Source organism: Elephas maximus, chromosome 24 (genome assembly GCF_024166365.1).
Source record: "Elephas maximus indicus isolate mEleMax1 chromosome 24, mEleMax1 primary haplotype, whole genome shotgun sequence".
Lineage (NCBI taxonomy): Eukaryota > Metazoa > Chordata > Mammalia > Proboscidea > Elephantidae > Elephas > Elephas maximus.
The window spans coordinates 28,993,766-29,019,778 of NC_064842.1; the positions used below are offsets into that span (position 1 = coordinate 28,993,766).

The 26,013-nt window shown below is 40.1% G+C and overlaps 1 protein-coding gene across 5 annotated transcripts in view; it reads left to right on the forward strand.

Moving 5' to 3' along the window:
- Nucleotides 1-136: 136 nt before the first annotated feature.
- The window catches only part of ARID4B (AT-rich interaction domain 4B), a 185,072-nt gene continuing 159,195 nt past the window's right edge, over nt 137-26,013 (forward strand). For 3 of the 5 annotated variants that reach the window (XR_007515305.1, XM_049868571.1, XM_049868574.1), the window contains exons 1-2: nt 137-398; nt 1,387-1,441. Coding sequence is in view for 4 of the 5 variants with exons in the window: in XM_049868571.1 (XP_049724528.1) it covers nt 1,436-1,441 (6 nt within the window). In the remaining variant the exon portion in view is untranslated. Of the gene's footprint in view, nt 569-1,386; nt 1,442-26,013 lie in introns of all 5 variants that reach the window. The other 2 variants (XM_049868572.1, XM_049868573.1) reach the window with 2 other exon arrangements.

Sequence of the window (26,013 nt, forward strand, 5' to 3'; positions counted from 1 at the left end):
AGGTATAGGCGGGCTCTAAGTAACTCTAGCCAATCCGAGGTCGTCTAAGAGGCCATCCGGGAAAGAGGTAGGGGAGGGGAGAAAAACCAAGGGGCGGGGTGAAAGGAGAGGAGAAGCGGGGGGGGGGGGACCTGAGGTTGGTGGGGGAAGCGATGTTTGCCCGTCAGTCGAGTCCGGAGTGAGCAGCTCGGGCGCCGGAGCGGAGGGTGACTGCGAGCTTAAGCTTGCGGCTACCACGGCCACTGCCTGGTCCTTTGCCCGGTGAGAGCTACAGAGGGTCCACTGCTGCCGTCCTCTGGAGGGCAGTGCGATTGGGGACCCGGACCTCCAGTCCGAGAGGGATTTTTCGTCTTCCCCCTCCCCCCCAGCGAGGGAGCCCGAGCGGCCGCCAAACAAAGGTACCAGTCGCCGCCGCGGGAGGAGGAGGAGCCGGAGCCTCAGCCTCAGCAACCGCTGGACCTGCCGCCCTTCTTCCCCCATCTCTCTCCCGGGCCTGCTGGTTTTTGGGGGGGAGGAGGAAGGGAGGGGACTCTGGACGTGCCAGGGTCAGATCTCGCCTCTGAGAAAGGTAGGGACATTTTGGGGGCTTTTGGGGTCTCGTAAGGGAGCCTTTTGGGAGTCACGGGGCCCGGTCGAGGAGCAGGAGGGAGATCGCCGTGGTGGTCTCTCAGCGGGCTCCCGAATTCGGGGCCTCTTTTTCCCGGGAGCCTCCGCCCCCCCCCCCACCGCAATTGCGGAGCCCGAATCGCCCATGGCCGAGCGGCCGCAGACTCAGCGGTTTAGCGGCCCTCGGCCGCGGTGGGGGGCCCGGCCGGGGGGGGCTCCGTCCGAGGTCTCCGGTCCTCACGCTGTCCCCCGCGGTGTGGGCAGGTGGTGGTCTTGCTCCCGCTTCGCAGGGTCCCCGGCCCAGGAACGGGCCGCGGGCAGAGGCTCCTGGGGGGAGGGGGAGCCCTGCCGCGCGCGGCCCCTCGGGTCGGCCGGACTTCTTCCGCGCCCCTCTCGGTCTCCTCCTCCGGGCCGGCCGCTCTTCGGCTCCGACGCGGGGCTGCGGGGCCCTCAGGGCAGAGGAGCAGCGCGGCGGGGCGAGGAGGCGCCGCTGGGAGGGCAGGCGACTCGGCGCCGGACTCCGGGCTTGTTGTGAGTTTCTTCTCTGACAGAAATGGCGTCATTGTCGGAGACGGGAAACTCCGTCGGGTCCTGACAATGGGGACGGGAAGCTGCCGAGCGGTGTAGGTGGCTGGCCTTGGGGGGACGGTGGGGCCAGAAGGAGCCCCGAATCAGCGTTTAAAGGTGTCGGGGCTGAGGCTTTACTCTGTCCCCTGCGTCTTTGCCGGCGCAAAGGGGGGGTCTGAAGTGCTGATCGGGGGTCTTTTGTTTCCCCTCCAGGTGCAGGTGAATCTGGTGTTTTCGAGGGGATCGCGGCCCCGGAATCACAATGAAGGTAAGATTGGCTACTGAAAACAAACCTCTGGGGGGTAGAACTCAGGAAGTAGGGGATTTGCCCGAGGTCGTCGTGTCGGGCCTCCGAGTTTTGCAGAGGAAGGTGTGTTTGGTGGCTTGGTGCCCATGCCTTTCCGCGGGAGACGATGGGGGTCAGCTGGCGTGGATCGCTACATCTCAGAGGCTTTGCTGCCGCCTGGACACTTGGGCCCGTGAGTTGGAGTCAGTGAGGGTGATTCTTCTAGGTAGAACATCTCCTTTTGCAGGGAGGGACAGGAATAACTGCACGAATTAGAATGTTTTAAAACGTAGAACTGAAAAAGCAGGTCAAGTAATCGGTTTCTAGAAACTGAACTGTTGTGGTTCTGTCGGTTACAGTGATGAAAGAAAATCTTATTTATTGTTGAACGGTATTGCGAATTTTTAGCAGAAAATCTATTTCATTAGCGAGAAAATAATCTTGATTGAAAGGTTTTCAAAGAGAATTTTGGTGATCTTTCCACAGTTCAGAGATAGCAGTTGTTCCTTGTATTTCTAGGGACTTATGTGTTTTATTTTCCTTTATTGATCCAATTTGTCTGTAAATTGTCCGATGCTGTATTGCTTTGTGATGTGTGGAAAATTGATGGCCAGGTTTCTCTTAAATGTAAACAGGTTAGCTGAATGGAGGATGACGGTGTCTGAAAAGTACAGTTTGCTTAATTGATGGAAGAAATGATAACAATAAAAGTACAGGTGGTGGTTTTTCGGTTTAGAGAATCTGTAATTGAATGCTGTCTGATTTTTTAAAATACACTCGAGAATAAAAAGCCTTAGATATCTGAAATGTCTAGATTCAACTGGTGGAATTTTGAGGTTAGCAGATGTTTTTTTCATCCGGTGCATACTGAGAAATGCTTGAAAAGGGTAGAGTGTGTTCACAAGTGTAGAAATGGAACAGATAATATGTTAAAGTGTAACTGTCATTTACTTTTGAGTGTTCCTTTGATGAATTATTTTTAAGAATGTATTTCACTTCGAAATCAAGACCGGTTTTACAGTACTGCATCTGGATTAAAATTTGTAATGCTTGTGTTTATAGAAGAAAGTAAAATCTGTGGCTGTTGAGACGTTTGTATCTGCTACAGACTTCTCTGTGAGCCCAGATCGGTTTTTTCCTTGAGTTTGGGTGCTGTAAACTCCTACATGGAACAGTTTTTATCTGCTCAGTTCCTGTATCAGTGATGTTTCCGAAATGAATCTTTTGTTAGTTGCAGATAGTAGCTCCAACTCCTGTGACCTGTGTAAAACGGTGAAAAGTGGATTTATTAGGAAAACCGTATATCTTCCTTAGTGTTGGACAAGAATTTTTTAAGAAAACTGTTGGTTTGAATAATATGTGAAGTTGAGGAGCTCAGTAATACGGGTTTAGTTTAGAATAAGTGTCATCTGTCCCAGTTCCCAAAGGAGTGCTTGACACATCTTAGGTTCTCTGTAAATGTTTGGTTAAGAGAAATGTGGGAGGTTGAAGGTGTTTAGATTTAACATTTCTTTTTCTTTCTTTTTTTTTTTTCACTTGTCTGTTTAAAAAAATGAAAGTATATTGGAAATTTTAGCCTTAAAAGTTTCATAGTATTAGGCAAATGCAAATTTTTTGGTATTATTTTAGAACTGTTAATTTTAAGTGCTCAACATTTCCATTCTTATCTGCTTAAAAAAATCAGTAATATTAAAAGGAAAAAGTTATTAAAATTTCTAATTTTACACAACGGGGACTTTTTGCTGTTATTAGTAATTCTTTTCTTTGGGAAGAAGATAATCACTAGTACTAATAAGTTAGCTTATTTTTTTACAACTTAATGTTTGTGTGGTAAAAGATGAAAAGTTGCTCATAACTGATATTTTTTTAGGCAAAATTACAGATCAAGAAGTATCTAGTATTGGTTATATTGGGCTTAAATTATTTTTTGTTTTGTATTCCCAATTTGTATTCTATAATGACAATGGAACTGTAGAAGAATTTTTGCCATTTACTGGATTTTACCAAGAATATTGGTATTTTGAAGCAAGATTTTAAGTTTGTAGTGTCTCTGTCCCATTGATGACAAAATTAAAAAAAAAAATTGCTAAGTGACAGTGTTGTGAGATAACTGAAAGAATATTTAGTAATAATACTTTTCAGCTATTGCTTTGAATTCCAAACATAAAAATGTACAGGTCGTTTTCAGTGTTATATGTTTTAACAGGAATTTTCATGTAGTTCTTTAAGAATTTATTTAAATAAATACAGCATCTTTACTGATGAGTATGCTTTATCTTGTGGTATTTTTGTACATTGTGTTTTTGAGAAATGTGACTTGAAACACAATTTATGCTTTAACATAGATCATGGTGTTGATGTTATGTTGGGTTTATTTTTTGTACTTTAGGTAGATTTTTCAACACCACTGATAGAGCATTATCAGGAAATGGTGGTTCATTTATGTTTATAAATAATTCTGAGACAATTTTAGTTATGTCAAATTCATTTCCTACCTTTTTTTCTGAACTAAATTTTTTTTTCCTGCTTATGTCTTGTGCATGTTACTAGCATCTCTTATTACATTGTAGTAAATTTTTAGATGAGGTGGCCTGGATGGACTAAACAGCAGAATTTTTGGGATGAGGGATTTGGATGATTGTACTTAGAATCTGGGTAGATTGGCTTTTTCAGATGTACCATTCTTTTTTCAGTGATTACATAAAATTAATGGATTGATAACAGATGCCCTTTTATAATACTCTTCTGTCTTCCCCTTTTTCTGTTTCTGTCTTTCCCTCCCTCTTTCATTCTTAAATAAATCATTCGTTTACCAATACCACCTTCCGTGTGTCAGGCAGTGTGGTATGAAGGTGAGTAAGGTGACCTGCTCTCGAGGAGCTCACAATTTATTATAAGACAGAAAAATAAAGCAAAAGTTACAGCATGTTTAATTATAAGAATACTTATTACAGCATATAGTGATTGTGAGAAGTGTTTGTGGGAGGATAGAATAGGATATCTGGATCAGACTGGGTTCACGGACAGCTCTCTGGTAGCGCTGACATTTAAGCTGAGATGTTAAGCTTTGGCTAGGTGAAAAAGTGTTTCAGACATAAAGGGAACAGCATGTTGAAAGTAAGAAGGAAAAAAGCAGGGTGTGATGTATATGGAAACTATAAGTAGATCTTGGAAGAGCATAGTGCTCAAGGCTGACATTCTTTACTAGTTAAGCTAAAATATTGTTTGGTTTTAAGAAGGCTTCAGGTGGTATTTTTGGTTTAAGGTTTAAAGGTTATTTCAGGGCAATAGTTTCAGGGGTTCAGTCAGCCTCCATTGCTCCCGAAAATCTGGAGTCCATGAGAATTTTAAATTCTGCTCTACATTTCCTCCCTTTTGATCAGGATTCTTCTGTAGAATCTTTGATCACATTGTTCAGTAATGGTGGCTGGGCACCGTTCAGTTCCTCTGGTCTCATGGCAAGGAGGCAGTTGTTCATGGAAGCAATTAGCCACACATTTAATTTTCTCTTCTTGTTCCTGAGTCTCCTTTTTCCTCTGTTGCTCAAGGTTGTTGTGCCTTAAATGGCTGCTTGGCAAGCTTTTAAGACCCCAGGTATTACCAACAAACTAGGAGGTAGAACTGAATGAGCTGTGCATATTTAAGATCAGGAAGAAGGCGATTAGGGCTGAGGTGTATGGTGTGAGTTTAGAGATGTAGGCAAGGGCTAGTCCAATGTAGGGCTTTGTAGTCCTTGATAAGGACTTAGAATAACATCTGAAGTGTATTAGGAAGTCATTGAAGGGTCTTGAGCAAGAGAGTGAAGTGATCTGATGTACATTTTTGTCTTACTCAACTAGTGTTGCTATAACAGAAATACCACAAGTGGATGGCTTCAACAAACAAGTTTATTCTCTCACAGTCTATTGGGCTACAAGTCCAAATGTAGGGCGTCAGCTCCAGGGGAAGGCTTTCTCTGTCAGCCCTGGAGGAAGGTCCTTCTCATCAATCAGTCTTCCCTTGGTCTAGGAGCTTTTCAGCGTAGACACCCTGGGTTCAAAGGATGTGCGCTCTTGCTCTTCATTGTTGGTGGTATGAGGTTCCCATGTCTCTCTGTTCACTTCTTTTATATCTCAAAAGTGGCTTAAGACAGTATCTAATCTTGTACATCTCATCAGTGTAACTGCCACCATCCTTCTAACTATATCGTAGCGATAGGACTTACAACACAGGGAAATCACATCAGATGACAAAATGATAGACATATAATACTGGGAATCAGGACCTAGCCAAGTTGACAGATATTTTTGGGGACACAACTCAATCCATGACAATTTTCAAAAAAGAACAGCAACTACTGTGTAGAAAATAGAACGCGAGGAGCAAGAGCGGAAGTAGGGAGAGCAGTTGTAAGGCTGTCACACTCTGGTGAGAGGTGGTGGTGAACCTGGTGGTGAAAAGCGGTTGTGTTGAGAATGTGTTTAATGGTGAGGGTGATAGGATTTGAATAGATTGGCTGAGGGGGAAAAGTCCCACTTGCTGCTTTCTGTAGATGAGTCCACCACCACCGGTTGCTGTTGATTCCAGTTCATGGTGCCCCATGTGTGTCATAGTAAAACTGTGCTCCATAGGGCTTTCAATCACTGATTTTTTGGAAGTGGATTGCCAGGCCTTTCTTCTGAGACGTGTCTGGGTGGACTTGAACCTCTAAATTTTGCTTAGCAGCTGAGTATGTTGACTGTTTGCAGTACCTGGGGACTTACAGATTTATACCCCGCTTCTTTTTTCTTTTTGCTGTGATTAGTTGATGGATAAGATTCTTAGAGCTAGGTACAACTAGATTTCCCTTATTGCTGAGCAGTGAACATTCAGCTGAGCAGTCCTTTCAGTTTTTTTTTTTCTGTAAATTTTAAAAATGGGAAATGATTCCTATACCATAAAGTTCACCGTTTTAAAGTGTACAGTTCAGTAGTTTTTGGTGTTTTCACAAGGCCGTGCAACCATCACTACTATCTTAACACCAGAAATTTTCGTCTCCCCAAAAAGAAACCCCGTAGCCATTACCAGTTACTACCCGTTTTCCCCTCCCCCTGCCCCTGGAAACTCCTAATTTACTTTTTGCCTCTCAGTGTTCTTATTCTGGACATTTCATATAAATGAAATCATACAGTGTGTGACTTCTGTGACAGGCTTCTTTTGTTTAGTATAATGTCTTCAAGGTTCGTCCATTTAGTAGCATGTATATTCTTTTTGAATATATTCTTTTTGAATAATAATAATAATACCAGAAGGATGTTTACCTGTGTTTTATTGACTATGCAAAGGCATTTGACTGTGTGGATCATAACAAACTATGGATAACATTGTGAAGAATGGGAATTCCAGGACACTTAATTGTACTCACGAGGAACCTTTACATAGATCAAGAGGCAGTTGTTTGGACAGAACAAGGGGATACGGATTGGTTTGAAGTCAGGAAAGGTGTGCGTCAGGGTTGCATTCTTTCACCATACCTATTTAATCTGTATGCTGAACAAATAATACAAGAAGCTGGACTATATGAAGAAGAACGAGGCATCGGGCTTGGAGGAAGACTCAGTAACAACCTGCGTTACGCAGATAACACAACCTTGCTTGCTGAAAGTGAAGAGGAGTTGAAGCACTTACTGATGAAGATCAAAGACCACAGCCTTCAGTATGGATTACACCTCAACATAAAGAAAACAAAAATCCTCACAGCTGGACCAGTGAGCAACATCATGATAAATGGAGAAAAGATTGACGTTGTCAAGGATTTCATTTTACTTGGATCCACAATGAACAACCATGGAAGCAGCAGTCAAGAAATCAAAAGACGCACTGCATTGGGCAAATCTGCTGCAAAAAACCTCTTCAAAGTGTTGAAGAGCAAAGATGTCACCCTGAAGACTAAGGTACTCCTGACCCAAGCCATGGTATTTTCAATCACATCATATGCGTGTGAAAGCTGGACAGTGAATAAGGAAGACTGAAGAAGAGTTGAGGCCTTTGAATTGTGGTGTTGGCGAAGAATATTGAATATACCATGGACTGCCAAAAGACCGAACAAACCTGTCTTGGAAGAAGTGCGTCCAGAATGCTCCTTAGAGGTAAGGATGGCGAGACTGCGTCTTCCATACTTTGGACATGTTGTCAGGGGGGATCAGTCCCTGGAGAAGGACATCATGCTTGGCAGAGTACAGGGTCAGTGAGAAAGAGGAAGACCCTCAAGGTGGATTGACAGAGTGGCTGCAACAATGAGCTGAAGCATAACAACGATTGTAAGGATGGTGCAGGACCAGGCAGTGTTTCGTTCTGTTGTACATAGGGTTGCTATGAGTCGCAACTGACTCGACGGCACCTAACGACAACAACAACAACAATATTCTTTTTAGCACCTTATTCCTTATTGTTGCTGAATAATGTTGGATATGCAACATTTTGTTAATCCATCCGTCAGTTGGTGGACGTTTGGGTTTTTACTTTTGCTATTATGAGTAATGCTGCTATTATTCGTACAAGCATATATCTGAACATGTATTTTCAATTCTCTTGGGGACCTTTCCAGTTTTAGGGTAGTAATACTATCTGTGATAGTCCTGTTGTGAGCTGAGTGTTTAACTTCAGGTGTTTTGTGTAGCTTTACAAGTGGCCACCAAGGAGCTGGACTTTTTTTTTTTCATTCATTCAACATGAGTGGTTACTATGTGCTAGTCCCTGTTCTAGCCGTTTGGGGTATATCAATGAACAAAACAGAAAAACTTCTGGCCTCATGGATCTTACTATTTAAAGAGAGAGGAGGTAGACAATTAAGAATAAACATAATAAATAATTATTTAGTTCGTCAGGAGATAAACTCAAACCAGACTCATTGCCATAGAGTCGACTGCCCTGTAGGGTTTCCAAGGCTGTAAATCTTTATGAAAGCAGCCTGCCACATCCTTCTCCCACTGGGTGGCTGGTGGGTTCGAATTGCTGACCTTCTGGTCATCAGCTGAGCGAGTGACCGCTGTGCCACCAGGGCTCATTATTAGGTGATAAAAGCAAAAAAAAAACAAAAACAAAAACCCAAACCCACTGCTGTCGAGTTGATTCTGACTCATAACGGCCCTATAGGACAGAGTAGAACTGCCTGATAGAGTTTCCAGGGAGCACCTGGCGGATTTGAACTGCCAACCTTTTGGATAGCAGCCGTAGCACTTAACCGCTATTCTACCAGGGTTTCCATTAGATGATAAGTAGTATGGAAATAAGAGGAGTGAAGCAGGGTCCAGAGGATAGGGAACATGGGAATTGGGGCAGGTTATAATACTAAATATGGTTGTCAGGGTAGGCTTTATTGACTAGGCATTTCAAGCAAATACTTCAGGCAGATACTTGAAGGAAGGAGGTGAGTTAACCATGTGCTTATGTGGCAGGCCAGGCCAAGAACACTGAAGCCAGAGTGGCTAAAGTGGAATAAGGAAGAGATGGGTAGGGCATGAGGACCGACAGGTAAAGGAAATGTGGGGGAGCAGATCAAATCACTTGGAGGCCTTCGTGAGGACTTTGGCTTTCACTCTGAAAGACACAGGGTGTGATTGCAGAGTTTTGAACACAGGAGTGACATACTCTTCTTCCAGAGTGATACATTTTCATAATTTTTTTTAAACTATCACTGACTGCTGTGTTCAGACAGGCTATAGGAGGGTCAAGGATAGAAGCAGACAGGTTAGAAAACAGTTTTAATAAAGGATAATGGTGAGATGGTGGTGGCTCATACCAGGGTGGTCACAGTGGAGGAAGTGAGAAGTGGTCAGAATCTAGATGTAACTTTTTTTCCTAGATGTATTTTAAAGCAAGAGCCAACAGGGGTTCTTGTCTGATTGAATGTAGAAGAGAGAGTCAAGGATGACACCAAGATTTTTTGCCTGACTAATTGGAAAAATGGAGTTTAGGATGAAGTGATTGTTGTTAGGTGCTGTCCAGTTGATTTTTGATTCAGAGGAACCCCATGCAACACAGTAAAACTGCCCCATAGGGTTTCCTAGGCTGTAATATTTGTGGGAACAGATGCTTCTGGATAAGTTCGAACCACCAGCCTTTCCGTTAGTAGCCAGGTGCTTAACCATGGTGCCACCAGGGTGCCTTAGGATGAAGTTAAAACCAGAAACTAAACTTGTTGCCCTTGAGTCAATTCTGACTCATAGGGACCCTATAGGACAGAGTAGAACTGCCACGTGTGGTTTCCACGGAGCATCTGGTGGATTGCACTGTGAGCCTTTTGGTTAGAAGCTGTAGTTCTTAACTGCTATGCCCCCAGGGGTTTCCAGGGTGAAATTAGGGCTACTTAAATTCTGGAAATAAGTGTTTGTATTTTATACTTGTAACAAATGGTAACTGCAGTATGTGAAATGTGACTGTAAGTAAATACTGTTGTACTATATTAATTTTTTAGTACCAGATACATTTAAAAGATTTGCCAACTATTCTTTACAAATTTTTTAAAAAACAGGACTCCTGCTGCTTTCCTTTTGGTGTCACAGAACAAAAGTGGTAGATCTTGTAGGATGTTTCTAAATTCCTGTGAATTTAGAAACACTAGATAAGATGACACTTAAAGGAAACAGTGGAAACCATAGTTACATTAATTGCTTTTTAAATGATTGCAGGTTGTGGAAGGTGTGGAATTTTGTAAGATGTACGTTGCAAATAGAATTCTTTGAAATGTTCATTGATTACCTAAGTGCAAAACATTGTTTTTTTAGCTTGTAACTTAATTTGAATATGAAGAAAAACGGAAGCATATCAACATTGTTTTCTTTTCAGTTGGGGGCTCCTTTTAAACTAATGGACATTGAACAAAACATAAGCTCTAACTAGCTTTGTTCCCAAGATGATTTAAATATCTTCATTTAATTAGTTTATACCCAAATACAAAACAAAACAAACCAAAAAATCCCATGCTGTCTAGTCAATTCGAACTCCTAGCCACCCTATAGGATAGAGTAGAACTGCCCCATAGGATTTCCAAGGCTATACTCTGTATGGGAGCAGACTGCCACATCTGTTGCCCACGGAGCAGCTGGTGTGTGCGAACCACTGACCTTTCCATTCGCATCTGAGTGCTTAACCACTGCACTGCCAGGGCACCTACACCCAAATAAGACAGTACATTTGCTGCTTCTTAAAACAACTGATCAGTTTGTTTAAATTAATTTTAAAAGAGAACTTTTGTTGTAATTAATGATTACGTGTAAGTTTTTTCAGGATCTTGTGCAGGGAATCCTGACATTCAAGTTTTCCATGGAAAATAGTGTATTTCTAGACCCTGATAATTTTCACACTAAAATTGGAGGCATCATGTAGATTTGGTGAAGAAAAAAAATTAATTTATAGAAGTATATGAACAGCTTACACAAAATAAAAAGCAGATATACTAAGATCAGCTTACGTAGCTGGAGAAGGCAAATGTTGTGTTTACTTTACAATACTAATAGTCATATTTTAGGCTGGCTAATAAAAGCAAGAGGCATAATAAAAAAAAAGCAAAAATGATAAAGTTCTAAAACACCACTTATCTTGAGTTCTAGTATTCCTTAATTAACACTTGCTCATACTTTAAACGGTTCCAGTAGAGGCTTTTCAAGGTCTCCATAAATTTCTCCCTCCTCAAAGTGCCGTGTAAAATTTTACCTGGTCATACACTTTCTGAGGAGAGAAACCGCAGCTTTTGTCACAGTCTCAATGGAATCCATAATTCAGATGTTAGAAACACAGCTCTATAGAACCTTATCTATTCTCTGTATTTGGTATTAAGAATAGTCATTTGGATAGCCTCTTACCGTTAAGTAAATGGGTGATGCAGCTGGGCACTACTCATTTTATTTTCTCTTTTGCTTTTGTATATTGCTTGAGGTGTTCACTTTTTTGGATTCCTAAGAAGAATCTGAGTTTTTTCAATTATAATTAAAAAGGCTTTGATTCATGGCAACATTTCGTAATTATAAAAGGCCAGTGTGGAAATTTGGAAAAATAGCTTTTAGCACTGTGGGTATTATTTACGAAACTGTTATAAAAGTTAATATATTTTTGCTCTCATCTTGTCCACATTCAGTTATTTGCCCTAATGAGGTATACTGAGGCAAGGATAATATCTAACAGTGAATACCCAACCCAGTGCCGTTGAGTCGATTCCGGCTCATAGCGACCCTATGAGAACAGTGAATAACCAGATGTAATTAACTTTAGGATGCACTTAGAAATAAGTATAAAATCCTACATTTTTGTACCTGGGGTCAGCATCTTTTTAGCTTAACCTTAGTGTTGGCAGGCGGGCAGTAGGGGGGTGCTGGTGCACTGGCACCTTATTATTGGTTTGTATATGGCTTTGAAAGAAAGAGCTCTTGTTTCTAGCCCTGTCTGTGTCCTTTACTTGACCGCAGAACTTTGGGAAAAGTTATTCATTTTTGAGATTAAACACGTTTCATTTTTTGCAAAATGAGGGTAATAATAGCTACCTTGCAAGATTGTTTAAGGACTAAATGAAGTATCATATATCAAATGCTTTATACTGTGCTTGGCATAGTTCTGAGCAGTCAATACATGGTAGCTATATTATTTTGGTAGAAGCCTATCACTTCTTTTATGAGCTGATACAGGGAGGATTCTTTTTTTTTTTTTAAAATTTTTACTGTGATTTAAGTGAAAGTTTACAAATCAAGTCAGTCTCTCATACAAAAATTTACATACACCTTTCTATATACTGCTAATTGTTCTCCCCCTAATGAGACAGCACACTCCTTCCCTTCACTCTCTATTTTCATGTCCATTTGGCCAGCTTCTGACCCCCTCTGCTCTCTCATCTCTCAGATCCCAACATAGTCTCATGTGTCTACTTGATCCAAGAAGCTCATTCTTCACCAGTATCATTTTCTGTCCCATAGTCCAGTCTGATCCCTGTCTGAGGGGTTGGTTGTGGGAATGGTTCATGTCTTGGGCTAACAAAGTCTGGGGACCATGACCTCCAGGGTTTTTCTAGCCTCAGTCAGACCATTAAGTCTGGTCTTTTTATGAGAATTTGCGGTCTGTATCCCGGTGCTCTCCTGCTCCCTCAGGGGTTCTCTGTTGTGTTCCCTGTCAGGGCAGTCATCGGTTGTACCCGGGCACCATCTAGTTCTTCTGGTCTCTGGCCGATTAGTCTCTGGTTTATGTGGTCCTTTCTGTCTCTCGGGGTCATGATTACCTGTGTCTTCGGTGTTCTTCATGCTTCTTTGCTCCAGGTGGGCTGAGACCCATTGATGCATCTTAGATGGCTGCTTGCTAGCATTTAAGACCCCAGAAACCACTTTACAAAGTAGTATGCAGAATGTTTTCTTAAAAGATTTTATTATGTCAGTCGACTTAGGTGTCCCCTGAAGCCATGGTCCCCAAACCCCTGCCCCTGCTATGCTAGGGTTAAAGCATTCAGTTTATTCAGGAAACTACTTTTGGTTTAGTCCAGTTGTGCTGACCTCTCCTGTATTGTGTGTTGTCTTTCCCTTCACCTGAAATAATTCTTACCTACCATCTAATTAGTGAAAACTCCTCTCCCTCCTTTGTCCCTCTCATAATCATCAAAGAATTTTTTCTTCTCTGTTTAAACTATTTCTCCAGTTATTACAATAGTGATCTTATACAATATTTGTCCTTTTGCAACTGACTAATTTCACTCAGCGTAATGCCTTCCAGATTCTAGGGAGGATTCTTGAATCAAGACCCCTTAGGATCAAATCACAGCTCTCCTGCTTACCAGTCAAGTGGACAAGTTTCTTAAACTTCCCAAAAAGGCTGGCATTCTCACCTAAAATGAGCAATGATTGTAGTACCTACCTCATAGAGTTGTTGGGAATGACTGAATATAATAAGAAACGTAAAATTCTAAATATATGCTCCACCACATGGTAAATTCTGAATAAATAGTAGCTACTATTATTTTTTTTTTTTACTATTATTAGACTCGGAATTTTTTTTTTTACTATTATTAGACTCGGAATCGACTCGACGGTAGCGGTTTTTTTTTTTTTTTTTGCTATTATTAGTTCTATACAAAGAATGTGGAAATTCTTGTGAAATTTTAGAGCGGTAAAGTGATTCTGGAAACCCTGGTGGCGTAGTGGTTAAGAGCTATGGCTGCTAACCAAAAGGTCTGCAGTTCGATTCCACCAGATGCTCATTGGAAATCCTATGAGGCAGTTCTACCTTGTCCTATAGGGTCACTATGAGTCGGAATTGACTGCACGGCAACAGGTTTGGTTTGTAGTGATTTTAGTTTTTTTTTTTTTTTTTTTTTGAGATTAAACACAAATAGTACACTACAAAATAGTAACTTTTTTCCTTAAAAAAGATTATTGGGAAGACAAACTTCCCAATAATCTTTTTTAAGGAAAAAAGTTACTATTTTGTAGTAAAGATCAAAACCTGTTATTTTTGCCTTTTTGAAACCTTTTAAAACAGAACTTTTAATGAAAGGTGAAAGCCAGATTTCCTTATTCCAAGGACTCTGTTTTTTTTTTCTTTTAATTGTGATAAATATTATGTAATAAACCTTTTGACATTTCAACAGTCTTTATCTGTACAGTTCAGTGATACTGTGTTCATCGTGTTGTTCAACCCTCATCCTTATTTCAAAGACTCTTTGTTTGCTTTTCAAACTTTTATTTATCCTAGTCCTTCCTAATACAAAAGCTGTTCTTAGTAAATATAATACTTGTCATCCATGCTAATTTGCTGTCATCTTGACTAGAAAGGATTCTTTCAAGGGAAAAGTAGATTTTACTTCCGAGCCTAGAAGGTTACTGTATTGGTTGAGCCAGTGTGTGTGTATATGTATATGTGTATATATACCCATACGTATATATATGTGTGTGTGTGTATATATGTTTTTTTTTCCCCCTGGGTCAGCATCCACCTCTAGCATGGCTTATGTGGGGCAAGAATTTTTTTCTTCTCTTGATCAGCTAGCTCAGTGCTTTGATGGTGGCAGTTAGTAACCTGAAGCCAGTCTACAATGGTAAGTCTATGGGGTGGAGCAAATGAATGTTGGGGCCCTGCCAAGCCTAAGTTTCTACCTAGAGAGAAGTAGTAAAGAGGAAGAAGAACAGGCTTGAAAATGAAAGAGCCCTGGTTGCTCAGTGGTTAAGAGCTCAGCTGCTAACCAAAATGTCAGCAGTTCAAATCCACCAGCCCAGCCGTTCCTTGGAAACCCTATGGGGGAGTTCTGCTTTGTTCTATAGGGTCACTATGAGTCGGACTTGACTCCACGCAGTGGGTTTTTTTGTTTGTCTGTCTGATTGGTTTCATAGTTTAAATGAAGCAGCATGGCTTACACCTATTTGGGAGTTTATTAAAATACAGCTTTTCACATTTTCTGTTTGATCTTCATAAGGATACCTCAACAAAGGACCCATTTCTGTTTTATCTGAATTTTTTTGATGAAAATTGCGCAGCTATTATTTATTTGGTGATGTTTTAAAAAAAAGCAAATCAGGGCTTTTGACACTTTTAAGTCACTGGAAAGTGTCTATTTTTGCTTTGCCTCAACTTAAAGAAATACTTATTTCTCTAAACTAGTTCTGCTCCTAGCAGAATTAAAGTTTTTATTACAAAAGCAATACTAGCTTGCTATAACTATTAAATATTAAAGTAAAAATAAATAGTCATTACCTTTTCTAGTTTCACTTCTTGTTGGTAAGTTGAGTAAATTTAGGGTATATTCTTCTATAACCTTTTCTTTGCACACGTGAACTTATATATATATATATATATATATATTTGTTTTTGCAAAAGTGGGCTCATAAAATACGTATTGTTCTGTAGCTTACTTTTTTTACTTACTCCGTCATGGATATCCTTCTGTGTCAGTTCGTACAGATCTGTGTGGTTCTTTTTGATGGCTTTAGCAAAATTTATTTGCATTAAGTATGTTATTTTCTCTACCAGTAAGTGATTTATATAGGGTACCAGTATATTTTCTTAGTTTTAACTTTTGTCGGATATGTCTAGGCCTTGATTCTAGGAGTGTTTAGCATTCCGTGGGTATTCAGGAAATATCGTTAATTTATCTGACCATCTAGTACTAGTAGGTGGTAAATAGTTTCAATCATCTGTAAAATATATAGCGGGCTCTCATATCTTTATAGGTTATTATTCTAATGCTATTAATGATATCTAATTGCATGAGTTTGCTATTAGAACGTAAGCTGTGAGGATTATTAAGGGAGTATCCCTATGCTGTAGGCTGGTTTCTAGAGAAGCTGGTTCTATCATTACTAACTCTGTTCTTTGGGATCCCTAGTAGCTTTCATTGTTATTGCTCTTGTTGTGCTGTCGAGTCGATTCTGACTCATAGCGACCCTATAGGACAGAGTAGAACTGCCCCATAGGGTTTCCAAGGCTGTAATCTTTACGGAAGAAAACTTCTATGTCTGTGTCCTATGAGTGGCTGGTAGGTCTGAACTGCCAACCTTTTGGTTTAGCAGTTAAGTTCTTGACCATTGCGCCATCTGGGCTCCTTAGTAGCTTCCATTAGAAAGGTTAATTTTGGGGCAGACCACATTAGTCATTGTCCACAGCAGATGCTCAGGGTAAGAATATGTGGTTTATAAGGGGTTCTTTCACACTACAATTATAGTGTTTCTAAATGCGCATTAATGTTTTTAAAGTGTTTCATAATCATTAGTTATTTCTTTCAACATCCCTTTGAGGCAGGTCAGCAGCATTTTTCCTTTTTTATGGTTGAAGAAGCAGATGCAAAGACGTTGAGTGATTTTGCCCAGAGGTACACATTAAACTTAATTGGAATGTAGAATGTACTAAGTATGAATCTAGGGAAATTGGAAGTTGTCAAAAATTAAATGGAATGCTTGAAGATAGGTATCCTAGTAGGCGTTTAGTGAGGTGAAATGGACCGGTATTGGCCATTTTGAATTGGACAACTGTATGGTCTACTGTGCTGAAAATGACAAATTGTAGAGGAATGGCGTTGCATTCATTGTCAAAAAGAACATTTTAAGATCTATCATGAAGTACAGCGCTGTCAGTGATAGGGTAATATCCATACGCCTACAAGGAAGACCACTTAATACAAATATTACTTTAATTTTGCACCAACCACTAATACCAAAGATGAAGACATTGAAGATTTTTACCAACTTCTGCAGTCTGAAATTCATCAAACATGCAATCAAGATGCATTGATGATTAATGGTTATTGTAATGAGAAATTTGGAAACAAATGAAGAGAATCAGTAGTTGAAAATATGGCCTTATATGGTGATAGAAACAACTCTGGAGATTGCATGATAGAATTTTGCAGACTGGTGACTTCTTTATTGCAGTTTTTTTTTTCCACAACGTAAACGGCAGCTATACATATGGGCCTCAGCAGATGAAATACACAGGAATCAAATCAGCTATGTCTGTGGAAAGAGATGATGGAGAAGCTCAATATCATCATTCAGAACAAGTCCGGGGTCAACTGCAGAGTAGCCTATCAATTGCTGGTGTATAAATTCAGGTTGATGCCAAAGAAAATTAAAACAAGTCTGTGAGAGCCAAAATATGACCTTGAGTGTATTCCACCTGAATTTAGAGACCATCTCAAGAATAGATTTGAACCACTGATGCAAGTAAAAAGGATTTCATTTTACTAGGATCCACGATCAGCGCCATGGAGGCAGCAGTCAAGAAATAAATGATGTATTGCATTGGGCAAATCTGTTGCAAAAGACCTCTTTAAAGTGTTAATTATCAAAGACAACACTGGTTGTGGGATGATGTAAAGAACATTATACATGAAGAAAGCAGAAGGTCATTAAAAAGACAGGAAAGAAAGAAAAGATCAAAATGGATGTCAGAAGAGACTGTGAAGTTTGCTGTTGAATGTCAAGTAGGTAAAGCAAATGGAAGAAATGATGAAGTAAAAGACCTGAAGAGAAAATTTCAAAGGGTGGCTCGAGAAGACAAAGTAAAGTATTATAACAAGATGTGCAAAGACCTAGAGTTAGAAAACCAAAATAGAAGAACATGCTTGGCATTTCTCAAGCTGAAAGAACTGAAGAAAAAATTCAAGCCTTGAGTTGCGATATTGAAAGATTCTACGGGGAAAATGTTGAACAACTCAGGGAGCGTCAGAAGAAGATGGAAGGAATACACAGAGTCACTATACCAAAAAGAACTGGTTGAGGTTTAGCCATTTCAGTAGGTAGCATATGATGATACTGAAGGAAGAGGTCTAAGCTGCATTGAAGGCATTGGGGGAAAACAGAGCTCCAGCAACTGATGTAATACCAATTGAGATGTTTCAACAAATGGATGCAGCACTGGAGGTGCTCACTTATCTATGCCAAGAAATTTGGAAGACAGCTACATGGCCAACCAACTGGAATAGGTCCATATTTGTGCCCGTTTCAAAGAAAGGTGATCCAACAGAATGCAGGAATTATCAAACAATATCATTAATATCACATGCAAACAAAATTTTGATGAAATCATTCAAAAGCAGTTGCAGCAGTGCATCTACAGGGGACTGCCAGAAATTCAAGCTGGATTCAGAAAAGGACATGGAACGAGGGATATCAATGCTGATAGTAGGTCTTGGCTGAAAGTAGAGAATATAAGAAAGATGTTCACCTGTGTTTCATTGACCATACAAAGGCATTCGACTATGTGGATCATAGCAAATTATGGATAACATTGCAAACAATGGGAATTCCAGAACGCTTAATTGTACTCAGGCAGAACCTGTACATAGACCAAGAAGTAGTCAGTCAAATAGAACAAGGGTATACTGCGTGGTTTTAAATCAGGAAAGGCATGTGTCAGGATTTTATTTTTTTCACCATACTTATTCAGTCTGTATGCTGAGCAAATAATCCGTGAAACTAGACTATATGAAGAAGAACTTGACATCAGGATTGGACGAAGACTCATTAATAACCTGTGATTTGCAGATGATACAACCTTGCTTTCAGAAAGTGAACATTTGGATTTGAAGCACTTACCAATTAAGATCAAAGACTACACCCTTCAGTATGGATTGCACCTCGGTGTAAAGAAAACCAAAATCCTCACAACTGGATTGATCAATAGGCAACATTGTGGTAAATGGTGAAATGACTGACATTGTCAAGGATTTCATTTTACTTGGATCTACGATCAGCGCCCCAGAAGCAGCAGTCAAGAAATAAATGATGTATTGCATTGGGCAAATCTGCTGCAAAAGACCTCTTTAAAGTGTTAAAAAGCAAAGATGTCACCATGAGGACTATGGTTTACCAGACTCAAGCCATGGTGTTTTCAGTTGCCTCATATGCTCGGGAAAGCTGAACAATGAATAAGGAAAACCTAAAGAGAATTGATGCCTTTGAATTATGGTGTTGGCAAAGAATATTGAATATACCACGGACTGTCAGAAGAACGAACAAATCTGTCTTGGAAAAAGTACAGCCAGAATGCTGCTTTGAAGCAAGGATGGCAAGACTTCGTCTCATGCACTTTGGACATGTTATCAGGAGGGACTAGTTGCTGGAGGAGGATATCATGCTTGGTAAAGTAGAGGGCAGCACAAAAGACCAAGACCCTCAGTGAGATGGATTGACAACAGTGGTTGCGACAATGGGGTTAAACACAGAAATAATTGTGAGGATGGCACAGGACTGGGCGGTGCTTTTTCTTGTGCACATAGAGTCACTATGAGTCAGAACTGACTTGATGGCACCTAAGAACAAGAGCAACAACAACACATTAAGGTGATGGTAGGGACTATTCCTTTGTTAGTAAACTGAACCATGTTGCCTCTCTGCTAGTTATTACAAGTGGGTAATAAAAGTTGATGGTTTTACTGAATAGTGAAATTAGTTTAGAAACCCAGTGGAGGGTGTACTTTTTTAATTGAAAAAAAAAAATTTAATACATCATTATGTTAAACATTCCTATGTAAATCACCCCTGTTATCTTAAAAAGTAGAAGAAACAATGAGAAAATATATTACAACAAACTACGGTGGACTTAGTCCTTTTGGGAGAACTTTTACTAGTTTGACAACTTGTATCATACATTAGAGGAAAACAGTACAAGGCTTTGAAAAGTTAATATTTTAAAGTAGGAGAAAAATGAATCTTCAGGTTATATTGCCACAAGTACTTTTGAGTTGAAATCCTGTGGCTCACGAATTACACCACAGAGCCATTGCACCACTAGTGCTCCTTATAGAACCAGAAGATACTTTCAAAGACCGTTTGGTCCTGTGAATTAAGGTCCCAATTATTCTGCCAAGTGACAACACAGAAGATTATCTAACCTAAAAAATATAATCGGGGTGGCTGTGGTTAAGACTTTGGCTGCTAACCAAAAGGTCGGTGGTTTGAATCTACCAGCCTGTCACTGGAAACCCTATAGGGCAGTTCTCCTCTGTCCTGTAGGGTTGCTGTGAGTCTGAATCGACTTGTCAGAAATGGATTTGGTTTGGTTTTCCTTAGCTTTAAGGTTACTTTGTCCTATAGGGTTGCTAACAGCAACAGTTTGTCGTACTGTAGGGGCTTGTGTGTTGCTGTGATGGTGGAAGGTATGCCACAGGTATTCAGAAACCAGCAGGGCCACCCATGGAGAACAGGTTTTAGCTGAGCTTCCAGACTAAGACTAGGAAGAAGGACCCGGCAGTCTACTTCTGAAAAGCATTAGTCATTGAAAACCTTATGAATAGCAGTGGAACATTGTCTGATACAGTGCTAGAAGATGAGCCCCCCCAGGTTGGAAGGCACTCAAAAGACGACTGGGGAAGAGCTGCCTCCTCAAAGTAGAGTTGACCTTAATGACGTGGATGGAGTAAAGCTTTCAGGACCTTCACCTGCTGATGTGGCATGACTCAAAATGAGAAGAAACAGCTGCAAACATCCTTTAATAATCGGAACCTGGAATGTACGAAGTATGAATCTAGGAAAATTGGAAATTGTCGAAAATGAAACAGAATGCATAAACATCGATATCCTAGGCATTAGTGAGCTGAAATGGACTGGTACTGGCCATTTCTAATCAGACAATCATATTTTACTATGCTGGGAATGACAACTCGAAGAGGAATGGAGTTGCATTCGTCATCAAAAAGAACATTTCAAGATCTATCCTGAAGTACAACGCTGTCAGTGATAGGATATATCCATACCCCTACAAGGAAGACCAGTTAATATGAGTATTATTCAAATTTATGCACCAACCACTAGGGCCAAAGATGAAGAAATAGAAGATTTTTATCAGCTGCTACAGTCTGAAATTGATCAAACATGCAATCAAGATGCATTGATAATTACTGGCGATTGGAATGCAAAAGTTGGAAACGAAGAAGGACCAGTAGTTGGAAAATATGGCCTTGGTGGTAGAAACAATGCCGGAGATCGAATGATAGAATTTTCCAAGACCAACAACTTCTTCATTGCAGATAGCTTCTTTCACCAATGTAAACAGCGGCTATACACATGGACCTCACCAGATGGAACACGCAGAAATCAAATTGACTACATCTGTGGAAAGAGACAATGGCAAAGCTCAATATCATCAGTCAGAACAAGGCCAGGGGCCGACTGTGGAAGAGATCATCAATTGCTCATAAGCAAGTTCAAGCTGAAACTGAAGAAAATCAGAGCAAGTCCACAAGAGCCAAGATACGCCCTTGCGTATATCTCACCTGAATTTAGAGACCATCTGAAGAATAGATTTGACGCACTGAACACTAGTGACTGAAGACCAGATGAGTTGTGGAATGACATCAAGGACATCATCCATGAGGAAAGCAAGAGGTCACCGAAAAGACAGGAAAGAAAGAAAAGACCAAGATGGATGTCAGAGGAGACTCTGAAACTTGCTCCTGAGCGTTGAGCAGCTAAAGCAAAAGGAAGAATTGATGAAGTAAAAGAACTGAACAGAAGATTTCAAAGGGCCTCTCGAGAAGACAAAGTAAAGTATTATAATGACATGTGCAAAGAGCTGGAGATGGAAAACCAAAAGGAAAGAACACACTTGGCATTTCTCAAGCTGAAAGAACTGAAGAAAAAATTCAAGCCTCGAGTTGCAATAGTGAAGGAATCCACGGGTGAAAATATTAAACGACGCAGGAAGCATCAAAAGAAGATGGAGGGAATACACAAAGTCGTTATACCAAAAAGAATTAGTCGATATTCAACCATTTCTAGAGGTGACATGTGATCAGGAACTGATGGTACTGAAGGAAGAAGTCTAAGCTGCTCTGAAGGCATTGGCGAAAAACAAGGGTACAGGAATTGATGGAATATCAATTGAAATGTTTCAACAAACAGATGTACTGCTGGAGGTGCTCACTTGTCTATGCCAAAAAATATGGAAGACAGCATCCTGGCCAACTGACTCTAAGAGATCCATATTTATGCCTATTCCCAAGAAAGGTGATCCAACCGAATGTGGAAATTATAGAACAATGTTGTTAATATCACACGCAAGCAAAAGTTTGCTGAAGATCATTCAAAAACGGCTGCAGCAGTATATCGACAGGGAACTGCCAGAAATTCAGGCTGGTTTCAGAAGAGGACGTGGAACCAGGGATATCATTGCTGATGTCAGATGGACCCTGGCTGAAAGCGGAGAATACCAGAAGGATGTTTATCTGTGTTTTATTGACTATGCAGAGGCATTCGACTGTGTGGATTATAACAAACTATGGATAACAGTGCAAAGAATGGGAATTCCAGAACACTGGATTGTGCTCATGAGGAACCTTTACATAGATCAGGAGGCAGTTGTTTGGGCAGAACAAGGGGATACTGATTGGTTTAAAGTCAGGAAAGGTGTGCGTCAGGGTTGTATTCTTTCACAATACCTATTTAATCTGTATGCTGAACAAATAATTCGAGAAGCTGGACCAAATGAAGAAGAACGGGGCATCAGGATTGGAGGAAGACTCAGTAACAACCTGCGTTATGCAGATGACACAACCTTGCTTGCTGAAAGTGAAGAGGACTTGAAGCACTTACTAATGAAGATCAAAGGCCACAGCCTTCAGTATGGATTACACCTCAACATAAAGAAAAGAAAACTCCTCACAACTGGGCCAGTGAGCAACATCATGATAAACGGAGAAAAGACTGAAGTTGTCAAGGATTTCATTTTACTTCGATCCACAATGAACAACCATGGAAGCAGCAGTCAAGAAATCAAAAGACGCATTGCATTGGGCAAATCTGCTGCAAAGGACCTCTTCAAAGTGTTGAAGAGCAAAGATGTCACCCTGAAGACTAAGGTGCGCCTGACCCAAGCCATGGTATTTTCAATCACATCATATGCGTGTGAAAGCTGGACAGTGAATAAGGAAGACCGAAGAGGAGTTGAGGCCTTTGAATTGTGGTGTTGGCGAAGAATATTGAGTATACCATGGACTGCCAAAAGAATGAACAAACCTGTCTTGGAAGAAGTGCGTCTAGAATGCTCCTTAGAGGTAAGGATGGCGAGACTGCGTCTTCCATACTTTGGACATGTTGTCAGGGGGGATCAGTCCCTGGAGAAGGACATCATGCTTGGCAGAGTACAGGGTCAATGGAAAAGAGGAAGACCTTCAACAAGGTGGATTGACAGAGTGGCTGCAACAATGAGCTGAAGCATAACAACGATTGTAAGGATGGCGCAGGACCAGGCAGTGTTTCGTTCTGTTGTCCATAGGGTCGCTGTGAGTCAGGATTGATTTGATGGCACTGGGTTTGGTTTTTTTGGTTGTCCATTAGACGTATTTTTTATTTAGTTGTTTGGACTTGATTCTTAATTCATTCCTTCCCCCTCCCTGTGTAGTTATTTTTCTCTAATTTATGTATTCAACCTTTTTTCCCTCCAACTGAAAAGAATCCCAATGGTAATCTTTCTTTTCTCAAGTAATTTGCAACCATTATAGAAAGATTTAACTTACGGGTAGTATAGAGTCTGAAATTTATATGTTCACTTTTGAAATGTTAAGACAGATTCTTTGACATGAGTATGTTGACGTCTGTTATAATAAGTAATGGTTAATCCTCACGTACTTTGGTAGTTAGCACAATCCTGTTATAGTAACCGTGTAATTTCTGAGTACGTCTGTTATTGGTGTAGGAACATTCCATTTATCCCAAAGTCAAACTAAGTCACATCAGTTTTGTCTTGTTCTGAAATAGTATTAAAATAAATAGTGCACAGCCTTTGTCCTGGTCATGTTCTTTATACCATCATTTTTTTTTTTTTTTTATTACCACCTGGTAGTTATTGCTACTACCTACTTAATTCTTAATATGGTAGGGATTTTATGTTTTAGAATGTATTCCTCAGAAAAACCCTGAGAGTTATATATGAGTATCCTTATTTTACATATTTCAAAAATTAAGGCTGAGAGAGATATGGAATTTGCCTAAGGTTATTCCACTAATAAATGGAAGAACTGGGATTTAAACCTAAACTACTTGAAACCAGAGCTCTTGCTAATACAAATGCTGCTCTGCCTTTTTATTTAACGTATATATCTTACCTTGGCTATTGTTTTAGGGGTATATACATATATATATGTATAGATTTATGGTTTTGTGTCTCTCTGCTCTGCTACTGACTCTCCTGCCTTCCTCTTTGATTTATAAGGACACTTGTTGGGCCCCCTGGATAATTTAGGATAATCTCCCCTTCTCAAGGTCAGTTGATTAAGAAATTTCATCTGCAATCTTAATTCTCCCTTGCCATGTAAGATAACACTTTTTAGGTTCTAGGAATTAGGGCATGGGCATTTTGGGGGTCAGTTATTCTGTGTACCACAGGCTCCATAGTTACTCAAAATCGTTTAGCCTTTTAGCCCTCTGTGTGAAATGGGGTTAGTACTTACTGACTTTACCACAGAGGGATTTTATGAGGATGGAAGTTATATGCTAATTCAGTCAGGTCATGCATAGAATACACTCAGAATTATTAACAGATGCTGTCTGGTTGATCATATCTGCAAGGTAGATGCTTGGGAATAGGTAGCTGCCAAGGTAACTAGTAGACTTGGTACACTCTAGCCTGAATATCTTGAGTTAAGCTTGGTCTCTGGATGTCACTGACTCAAACACTTTCCATATGGCGAGATTTCATTGCTGTTATTTTTCATTCGACTCTTCTAAAGACAGGTTTTTGTTTTTAGAATTAAGCCTTTTCAGATCTTTTGTAGGTTAAATATAGTAATGAATTTATAGCATGGTATTAAAAAAGAGATGAATGCTTAGCTCTGATTTGTTTTATGATTTGCATCTGTTTTAGTCTAGAAGCTACAACATATTTTTTAAGCAATGGGTTTTTCTACTTACTGTGATTTCCAAAGAACTGGTGTATAAAGTAATTGAGTAATTGCACTTTTAAATCAGTTTGCTCCAGGTTGTTTTGTAAGTGCGTAGTTGGTATTCTTTTATTTTTTAATAATTTATTTTATTTTTGTTGTGTTGCAGAACATACACCACTTAACTGTTTCTACATATACAGTTCAGTGACATTGATTACATTTGTCAAGTAGTGCAACCATTCTCACCCTGTTTTTCTGAGTTGTTCCTGCTCCTTTAATATAAACTGACTGCCCTCTCTAAGATTCCTACATAGTCCTTCCAGTTGCTATTGTCAGTTTGATCTCATTTGGATAACATCTTTGACGAGCGTAATGCTCAAGGCAGACGTTCTTTACTAGTTAAGCTAAACTATTGTTTGGTTTTAAGAAGATTTCCCAAGATATTTTTGGTTTAAAGGTTATCTCAGGGCAGTAGTTTTGGGGGTTCATCCAGCCTCGTTGGCTCCAGAAAGTATGGAGTCTGTAAGAATTTGAAATTCTGCTCTGCATTTTTCCCCTTTTGATCAGGACTTTTTCTGTAGAATCTTTGATCAAAATGTTCAGTAATGGTAGTTGGGCACCATCCAGTTCTTCTGGTCTCATTTGGTATTCTTTCTTGAAGCTGAACTTGGAGAATTGCTGCTTTTAGTGATGCCATTTCTTAATTTTTCTTTGAGCCACCTTTTTACTTGGTTAACGCATATTACACAATCAGATTGATGTGTAGATTATGGGCCAAGGGGGTTTTATGTGACGTAGTGGAAGGATATTTAATTTCTAATCAGGAAAGAGAATTTTGTTTTTTTTTCCTCCATCAAAGTCTGTTTGAAAACTGTGGAGATGCAAGACAAGATTCACAGAGTAAAGGAGCAGATGATAGAAATGGCTGTCAGAAAACCCTGGTCAAAAGGAATTTTAGAGATATGCATATGTCTCGTATCTGGGGAACACTGCTCTAGAATAAGTTTAGCAAACATTTCTACCCAGACACCCACTGGGTCATCTTTTAGATGTTATAGATGGAAAGAGAGGCCTGCTAATTCTATGTTATTACAAACCTGCTTCAGGTAGGTAAGTGATTAAGGTTTTCTCAGTTCTGTGGCTGGAGAAAAATTGTCTTTCTAGATTGAATCATGAGGTATTTCTTTGCACACGTAACTGCTTGGTTGAATATGGTTTAAATTAGAATGTGTCTAAAGATTGAACTGTAACC